The following is a 10,347-nucleotide window of genomic DNA, read 5'->3' on the forward strand; positions in this document are numbered from 1 at the left end:
TGAAGGATGAGGTTGTAAAGGTAATAAAACATCTGAAACACCTGTAAAAACTGGAGCGATGTTGACACATGGTGATAATAGACGAACTGTATTGGTTGTGTAACATGGCATGGAAGGAAGGCAAAACACCATAAGAATAGACAAGATCAATCCTAATACCCATTCACAAAAGAGGAAGCAAAATGAACTGTATAAATTACAGAACAGTAGCTGTAATGAGTCACCAAATATCAATGTTAACATTGATTGTGGAAAAAGTTCTACATAAAATTAAAAATGGATAGACATTTTGTTGACTTTCAGAAAGCATTCGACACTATAGATCAAAAAGTGGCATGGGCTGTACTCAAATCTTATGGAGTGGATAGGAACATGATATGTTTCTTGCAGAACATCAGCGACAATGCAGAGACTGCTGTGAAAAACTGGAGAAATAGGAAGATGGTCCTGGACAGCAAGAGGTACAAGATCATAAGACCTGATATTCTCAAGCATCTTTATCATGCTTTTGGAAAGAACAATGGATATCATAAAGAATAACACAAGAGGAATTAAGGTACAAAAATAAAAAATTTGTGATTTGCAGATGACAATCATTATTGAAGAAGATATGAAGAAGAACTAGAAAGATCAGTGCTGAAGCTAAGTGAAGAAGCAAAAAAAAAATTGAGCTGATAATGAACATCCAAATATCATTGATACAACAAAACAATGATATTTGGAGAGAAGAGAATGAAAAAGTAAATAAAGGTCAACAGATAAGAGCTGGAAGAGGTTCGAAACTTCACATACCTAAGCAGCAACATGATACCTGATTTAGACTGTAAAAAAGAGATAAGATCTCAGATAACAAAAGCTAAAGTAAACCTACAATCGATGGAAATGTAAATCAGTGAGTCTCTCTATAGAGCTGAGACTGCTGGAAACATGCTTATTCCCAAGTGCTCCCTATGGCTGTGAGACATGGGTATTGGTCAAATACTATGAGCCGAATATTGGTTTTTGAAAAAACATGTTATAGAAAGATTTTATGAATTGGATGGGTGCAAAACGTAACAAATGAAGAACTATATTGCAAAGTAAACTGCCAAGAAAATCTAATGCAGAAAATAATTCAAAGGAAACTAAGGTTTTTTTGGACATATCTGCAGAACGGATAACAGTAGAAAGATGTAAACTTTGATGCTTGGTGCAATGGATGGTACAAAATGGATGGCCAAGGCGAGAGTGGATAGACAACGTGAAACAGTGGTGTGGAAAGAGTCTGCAGGATTTGAGTCACCTGGCAATGGACAGAGAGAAATGGCAAAGAATGGTGAAACAAGCATCAGACACTAACAGGCATCATTGGACCCATGGTTAACAATGATGACAACCCTAGCTTTCTGCTACCTCTTGCCCATACACTTTCTCTGACTTCAGAGAAAGTGTGTGGGCAAGTTTTGCTGATGACGGTCTCCATTCTTCTACTTCTTTCAAGAAACCTTCTAGTGTTGAAATGATTCATGCTTCAAGATCTTCCACAATTATTCTCAAATGGGATGAAGATAATCTAGTGAATTTCAGTGCTATCAAAACAGAAAATATCCTGTCTTGTTACCAAGAAGAAAGATACTACTTCATTCACCTCTTCTTACTTGTGATAATGTTCATATTTCCAGACATCAGGTTTTTTTTGTTTTTTTTTTTCCTATTCTTGGGCTGACATTCATATCTAGATTAGCCTAGCATAAACATATCACATGCTACTTCTCTCATGCTCAGCTCCTAACACTATAAATCCCAAAACAAACTGATTTTAGAATATTGTTCTCACTGGGGTGGTGCACCCAAAACCATCCTAAAAATTATTGATTGTATACTGAAGAGGGATTTCTGGTGAATAGGTTAACCTTCCCCTCTTTCGAGACCACCTCCAGTCATTTTCTCCTATGCTCTTTGTTTCTTCATTATGCCTTTTTTTTATTGGTATTTTAATGGGTGCTGCTCTACCACTACCATTCCTCTGCTTTCCTCTAATGATTTAAGAACATGAATAGTGACTAGTCATAATCCACACACAGTTCAACTCCATGCATATCAAACTAGCTTCTCATCTTTTCTCTTCATCAACCTAGTTTTTTAGCAAGTTGATAGAAAGTTGATGCTCAAAGGTATCATAACAATAATTGCAAATACAACTCAGAGGATAATTGCAATGTTGAAATAAACATTGACATAAGGATAAGTCATTTTGCTTCTTTACAAGGCTCCTTTACCGGTTTGCTTCTTTTTCCCTCTGTGACCCAAAGGGATAAAGAAGCTGTGGAATGGATGCTAAGAAGAGTTACAAAGATGATATTAGGATTATGGAATATAGATTACAAAGATAGATTGAGAGTATGTGGACTGCAGACACTGGTAGACAGAAGAAAGAGGGGTAATAAGGGGTAATTTGATAGCACTCTATAAACTTTTGAGAGGAAGTTACAAGGGATTAAGAGCTAGAATTTTATCTTACTCAACTGTGAATGAGTGGGAAATAATGAGTGCACCTAGTGTTAATTAGTTTAATTAACACTAGGTGCACTGTACGTGATGCAGATGTATGGCCTCCCTTCATGAGTTCTTGATTCCTTGGAGGTCTGATAATAATAATAATAAATGTCCAAAGCAAGTAAATGGATTTAAAGATAAACCTATAATGAATAAAATAGTTGGAAAATGCATATATGCTAACCATCCAGCCAACCAGGCTTGCTAAACAAGTGGTTATGGAGAGAGAGAAGGAAAAAATCTGTTGGTATATTCCTTAAGCAACTGGGTGCTATAGTCCTTTTGGGGAAACATTATGAAAATATAGATATAGTGTGAAAGAGGAGAATGAGATTTGGTTCAGTAAGTGTGAAGTTAAATCTTATGTATGTTAAACACCAGCTATTCATGCTTTTACAGGCTTAAATGAAAGTGAAAAAACAATGACAGCTAGCTCTGCAGTAGAAGAAAAAAAAAAAGATGAAAATAGTTATAAAAATGACATAAGATAGAAACAGAATGTCTAAGAGAAAGTGACTGGAATGAACTTTTAAAGAGGGATTATTTGTTAACTGGAGTGCCCTTTTCTGGTCACTCCAGTTAACAAATAATCTCATCTATGGCTAAGATGTGTTTGTGCTAGGAAAGGCTAAACCTTTCCATGTCAGCCTTTCCATGAAGAGAAATCTGATTTTGCTTGGAGATCTGGGCATTATCAAAGATAAGAAGAAGAAGGGAAGTAAGAGTGTTTGTGCTAAGAATGGCCAAAGCTTTAAGTCTGACCATGAAGAGAAATAAGATTTTGCTTGGATGCACTACTTAGGAAGGCTGTGGAAGTGATAGAAAAATAAACGTTATATTATTTTGATAGCATTAAAGTTCACAAAATTGTCCTACACCCTCCCTCCCTCTTCCCTTTCCCTTGTATAGCAAGTAGATCATGGTCAAGGATCATGGTTTACTTCAAATGAAGAGGAGTGAGTGATAGTGTCTTCATCAAAATTGAATAGGATTTGAGGTTAGTGAGAGAGGATCATTTATGTACAAGAGGTAAATATTGGGCGAAACTATAGATTCCTGAGATAGTCCAGCATTGGTGAGGAAATCTTGGGAGAGGAAGTTATTAAGATCTTCCTGCTTACTTTAAGTTTTTTACGTTGGGTATAATATATGTTAAAGATACCAAGTAATTTTATAACCTTGGTTTTAATCCTTTTTCCCAAGTAAGCAAACAGACAAGTAAGTCAACTTTGCGCCTGAACGTGGTTCGAGACTTATGGTGGTGGTGCAATACCAAGGCAACTCGTGGTAAAGATGGTTTAAGTTCTGATCACTTTCCTTAGTGTTTCCCATAAATGTAAAACATATCTCCAAGGAGATGTATGATGTTATACATTATGGGTGGGGGTCACTACCCAGCCCGGTTTCAACCTTTATTGAGGTCTCATCAGTGAGTAGGCAGACCCTGAAATGCCAAGGTTTAAGTAATACAGAGCTTATCAATTTTACTTATGCAAGTTGCCACAAGGTGCTTTGACCTTATTAATTAAGATCTCCGGATGAGAGAAAGATGTGAAAATTTTTTTTTTTATCCTGGGTATAATATATGGAGGAAATACTAAGGAAAGTGATCAGAACTTAATCCATCTTTACCATAAGTCTTGAACCACGTTCAGGTGCAAACTTGACTTACTTGTCTGTTTGCTTACTTGGGAAAAAGGATTAAAACCAAGGTTATAAAATTACTTGGTATCTTTAACATATATTATACCCAAGGTAAAAAACTTTTAACATCTTTCTCTCATCCGGAGATTCTTAATTAATAAGGTCAAAGCACCTTGTGGCAACTTGCACAGGTAAAATTGACTCTGTATTACTTAAACCTTGGCATTTCAGGGTCTGCCTACTCACTGATGTCTACCTACTCCCTGATCGAGATCCAGTTTTCCATGCGACTGAGAGAGAGAGAGAGAGAGAGAGAGCTTCCAGCAGCAGTTTCTGTCCAGTTTTCCTTGGTGGTAAGATCCTTTCTCAGTTATTTTTGTCTATTTTATGCCTTGTGCCTGTCTGTAGTCTTCCGCCTCTACCACATGTAGTAGGAGATTTCTGCTGACGGGGAACACTAGGCCCATCTTAAGGTCTGTCCGTTTGTGGACTTAGTTTTTCTTTCCAAATTATGGCCGCGTTTTTACCGCGAGTGAGGACGCTTGGCCTCGAAATAGACGCCAAGATACCAAAGAGGACATTGGCAAAAGCTCTCATGGACATCGTAGGCTCAGAGAAGATCTTTGGTTTTACCCCTTATGGTGGCGGCAGATACCAGGTTGTAGTAAAAAATGCATAAACGAGGGAAAAACCATCTATCCCTTTATAGTAGGAAGTACCCTTAAGACACTAAAGATAGAGAGGTTCTCTCTAGAATATTTCGAGGGGGGAACTGAAGTAATAAAAAAAGTATTTGCAACATGGGGAGTCGTACACGATATCCAAATCGCCACCGACACTGACTTCCCCAATTGGAAGACCGGAGAGGTAACTTTCTGGATGGAAATGAAAAAGGAAGTGCCCAACTTTGTTTTTTTAGGCTCTGCCAGGGTAGTAGTTAACTACCCTGTAGTGAAAAAACAGTGTTTCAAGTGCGGTTCACTGGAACACCTAGGCACAGACTGCCCCAAGAATAATAGCCCTGGAGTGAAAAAACAGTGTTTCAAGTGCAGTTCACTAGAACACCTAGGCGCAGACTACCCCAAGAACAAATGCAGGAACTGCATGGTGGCAGGACATGCCCTAGGTCAATGTCAGGCACCTTGCCTTAAATGTGGAGACAAGGTACACAAGGTAGACGCTTGTGCCAACAGGATGCAGGCTGAAAGAATAGGGGGCACTATCATACCTGCCAAATCTAGGGAAATAGTAGAACCAGAAACAACAGAACAAGAGAAATCAGAATCGGCAAATGAAGAGGAGTTCTCCGTACTAAACACCGCACCTGTCAACACAGAGAGAGAGAGGGTCCGGCCTCCACCACCGAGACGGCAGCAGATGAAGAGAAGAACCACGGCAGGAAAGAAGCCACGACTGTGGATACAGTAGAAGAAAATAAATCAGAGGAGAAAAGTGAAAGAGAGGAAATGGAAGCTACTAATGAGACCGAAAAACGTCCAAGAAGCCCAGAAGAAGTAGAGGCAAAAAAAATCAAAACTGGGCAACATAAACTCTGCAGTAAAAACTGATGAAGAAACCACCTCTGCCAAAAAAAGCATTGTAAATGGAACTGTACTTTTAAGAAGATATAGGGGACCGCATGTTTCAGAAGAAGTGTACCTAGCATTACACAAAGCAGAAAGCGAGCCAGAATTCCTTCTACAGGATGATAGAGTAAGTATCAAATGGAAAGACCTCTATATTGAGGATATTTCCACAGTCATGCCAGACCAGCTAAACGGCCCTCTAGAGAAATTGTGCACTGATGAAAGAATCTGACTATGTAACACCTTGAAGAGAGGAAAAGACAGACATTGAAGAGAAGAGCTATTGGATTTGTGAGATATTTCACAGAAGGCTATTTGGAGGTAAATAAAAAGGCTGAATTCAAGAAGAGATATGAGAGATATTGTTTTGCTAGCTTGGGTCTCCCGCGATGAGTCTACTGACTCCATGGAGACACCCGTAATAATAATAAAAGGATCTGAATTTTTCCCCCCTCCGTTTTAGTAGGTTTTATATTCAGTGGCTGCATCACTCGGGCCAGGCTCTTCCCCCCCCCTCCCCCCCCCCCCAATTTTACAGTCCACTTGTTTCTTATTTTTCCCCGAAAAATTATACCAGTTCTCCTTCTGATTTACTCCAGAATTTATTTGTTTCACTTTTTGGTCTGTTTGTTTTTTTTTGTTCTTTGTGTAAGGTTCTGTTTTTATCTGTCAAACATCATAAAAGATGTTTGACAGATGAAAGCTGTAAGAACAGACGTTAGGAGATGATGTTGGCAGACCTGTTTGGCCACAACCTCTAGTAGGTTATCTAGTTAAACAGATCAACTGAGGCCTCTTTATTACCTACCACTATCTCACTTTACCTTTTATTTCTTCCCCTCTCACTACCTGCTGACCCTCAGCACATCTTTATACTCCATAGGCCAATGATGAAAGATATGAACTCCCATTCTGCCTACTCACTGATGAGAGTTAAAGGTTAAAACCGGTCTGAGTAGTGACCCCCACCCATAATGTATAACATTATACATCTCCTAGGATATGTGTTTTACATTTATGGGAAATACTAAGGAAAGTGATCAGAACTTAATCCATCTTTACCACGAGTTGTCTTGGTGTTGCACCACCATAAGTCTTGAACCACGTTCAGGCGCAAACTTGAACTACTTGTTTGTTTGCTTACTTGGGAAAAAGGATTAAAACCAAGGTTATGAAATTACTTGGTATCTTTAACAGGATAGATAGTTGTTGGATTCACGTTCAATAATGAACTTGATACATGAGTTTATTTTCTCTAGGAACTGAAGTAATTCTGATTCAGAGTGGGACCAGATGACCAATAACCATCTATCCTTTTTGGATACCTTAATAATTATGAAACCCCACAGATCATGTTGAATTTTCAGTTTACGTGAAGTTTACCTTTTCAGTTTCAGTTTACCTTTACTCAGATATATTCTCTCATCTTTACACCACCATCGTTTCTCACAGAAGATGGGTATAATCAAGTCTAGTATGTAAAGCTGATTTGATCCACTCTTCTGATTCCCTTTTGTTAAGCGAACTGAATGAAATGAAAGCAACCTGATGAGTAATGGATACAACAAATCTACCATTCAAAAAATGATTGATAATTATCTTTCTACCAGACTACAATCTGATGTGAAAAGAATTTCAGTACTTTATCTTAAAGGAACCTCTGATCAAATAGCACAGTTTCTTCACAAATTCAGTCTATACACTTCCTTCAAACCAGCTCAGAAACTGTCTTCCTTTTCCCCATCTACAAAAGATAAAAGGGACGTCCAGAAAGTAAGTTCTGATGGGCTGTCAAGAGAAACAAAAATATACTTGCAAAAAAAATCTTTATTTGAAATTAAAATAGACATCTTTCACTACTTTTCTACATAATTTCTGTCATTGTTCAGGCACTTATCATAACGTGGCACCAAGAGTTGTATACCTTCGTCATAGAAGGTTGCCGCTTGTGACACAAACCAAGTATTTACTGCTTCTTTGACCTCATTGTCGCCTTGAAACCGCTGGCCACCAAGGAAAGATTTCAGGTGTTTGAACAGGTGAAAGTCGCTTGGTGTGAGGTCAGGACTATATGGGGGATGATGGAATTGTTCACAGTTGAAGGTGGTGAGAAATTGTTGTGTTATGCCGTCCGTGTGTGTGTGGGGGGGGGGGGGGGGCGGATGTTATCATGAATCAAAACAATGCCCCTGGTAAGCATCATTTATTCTGGATTGCATGACGCAGCTTCTTAAGGGTTTGGCAGTACATACTCGTGTTGACTGTGTGAAGCCTTGACCCAAGAAGTCTACCAGCAAAATTCTTTGTTGGCTTCAGTTTCTTTGCTGTCATTAGCAAACCTCCTTCTCCCATCCTGTTCCTTCTGTCCTCTCTGAAGATACTATATCCTTTGCATTCTATTCATATGACTATGTGACTATATCATCCTCAGTCAACCAAGTTTCATTAATGCCTATGACTTTTAGCCAAGTTGAGCTAACCAATGCTGCAAACTCTTCACCCTTATTTTGAATATTTCTGGCATTAGTATACATAAACTGGAATATCCCTTCATTCTGCAACCTTCCCCATTAACTTTAGTGGGCTAAGCAACCCACTAAAGTTAATGGGGAAGGTTGCAGAATTCTTTAGTGGGCTAAGCAACCCACTAAAGAATCATGTGATCACTCCCCCACCTACTAACCAAGAGGTTAGTAGGTGGAGGAGTGATCACATGATGCCTCGACCCATGGTCACCTGCATTCCCCAGCCCCTCAAACATTGTAGTTTTCCTGACATTGCACTTCTGAACTCTGACTAAACAACACTCTCTCATGATTCCTGACACCAAATCCATTCAAATGCAAGCCATCCACCTTATATAAATCCTTCTTTCCATCAAACTCACTTCACACATCTACAATATGACATTTAGGTTATGACACTACCACATACTGAAAAAATCATGCAGCCAAGTGGAGGAACCAAATTGAACAAGTTAAACATTGATTATTAGATCAACTTCAGAAGAAAGAAAAGTAAACACAAGGTACAAAGCATTATTGAGAAAGAGATGGAACTAGCAGTTTTCTTCACTGGCAAAGAAAACCCATAATCTTAATGGAATTAAGATTACGAGTTTTTGGGTAAACAAAGCCAAGTGTTATCTGAGTAAGAAAATAGTATTAATTGCAAAATTAATGCCATTTTACTACCTGTGGATGAATTAACTCCAGTATTTTTCTAGATCTGAAATTCTGCTGATGAGATTCAGTATAGTTGAAACCTGAATGGAGAATGATTTTTATAATGTAGGCAATATAAACACAATAAAAAGTGTTATTTTTGCATTATAGCAACATAACTTATAGAAATTGATTTCTCCTTCATCATGTAATTAACTACTTATGAAGATACTTCACACATATTTGAGTAAAATGTGGATGAAAACAGGAATATAATTTCTCAAATATAACATGCTTTTCATCTCTTGCTCACTAAGAAATTCAATATGACATGTGCATTATCAGTCAAAAACAATGACAAGATGCAAGAAATGTAATAGACGGTTGCATGTAAAATACTTCAAGGTTTGTCACATTTAGTAACACTTAAATAAAATTTATGTTTGTAAGGTATTTTTATTTTTCTAGCTTACTGTTGAATATCTTGTATATTTTGATGAATAAAACTGCATTTCTTTCATTAGGTTTTAATTGTCCTTATTTCTCACATAATTGTAAAATTTATAAATTTTGCAATTATGTGAGAACATAATTGGGCATAAACAGGTTAATACATGTATTGTTACTATTCTTGTCAAAACTGCTTAATATTAGACTGATAAACTTGCTTACTGTCATTGTATTTATACTGTGGACTAATTTTTAATTTCAGAGCGCCAAATCCTCAGAAGTTGTTACAACAGATATTACTTTTGAAACCAGAACAACAGATACATATATTTAATATGTTAAAGGATGCACTCACTGTAGAAGGGTTTGTAAAATAATTTCTTTCTCACTGTCTCTCTTTCTGTATATATTATGTTCCTCTTCTGTTAGGTATAATTTAATGTCAAATTTTAATGTAAATGCTACTGTTTTTGGTTGTTAATGAGACGTATCATGATTAGAAATAGCAAGTGATCTAGTTTAAAGTTTCTGTAGTGTGTATTATGTATGGGAAGTATAATTTAGCTATACAGTGCATAAGTTAAATATTGAGATCTCTCTTGACAGCTGATTATGTATATATGTTTATGTATAGTATTATAGACATTTAACTGCATTATTACCTAATTGTTAGTTTTGTATGTATGTTTGCATATTTTAATTTTGCTTTTTTTTGTTAAATTATTAGGTATATTTAACTGTGTGTATACAGATGTATGCTATATACATATATGTATGTATTTTTAGATTCATGCAATGTTTTAAATAGGAATATGAACTAAAATCATTTGCAAAGTGTGTGATAGTAAGTATGCAAATCAGAAAGTTTCTTATATAAGATCATTGAACACTAAGATTTCCAGATTCTGATATATTTGTACAATGTATTACATTTCTTGACCAAAATAATTTAAAATACTTACTTATGA

General features: G+C 36.9%; 1 protein-coding gene across 1 annotated transcript in view; it reads left to right on the top strand.

Annotated features, from left to right (window-relative positions):
* The window catches only part of LOC150096325 (phosphatidate cytidylyltransferase, photoreceptor-specific-like), a 167,861-nt gene extending 157,780 nt beyond the window's left edge, over positions 1-10,081 (top strand). Inside the window, exon 12 of the mRNA XM_090409237.1 lies at positions 9,642-10,081. Within this exon, the coding sequence (XP_090265363.1) occupies positions 9,642-9,756 (115 nt within the window). The 3' untranslated portion in view covers positions 9,757-10,081. The remainder of the gene's footprint in view (positions 1-9,641) is intronic.
* Positions 10,082-10,347: the final 266 nt, after the last annotated feature.

The sequence above is a fragment of the Typopeltis vanoorti genome, chromosome 19 (assembly GCF_054136105.1).
Source record: "Typopeltis vanoorti isolate ZY-2024b chromosome 19, IOZ_Tvanoo_1.0, whole genome shotgun sequence".
In the NCBI taxonomy this organism is placed as follows: Eukaryota; Metazoa; Arthropoda; class Arachnida; order Uropygi; family Thelyphonidae; genus Typopeltis; species Typopeltis vanoorti.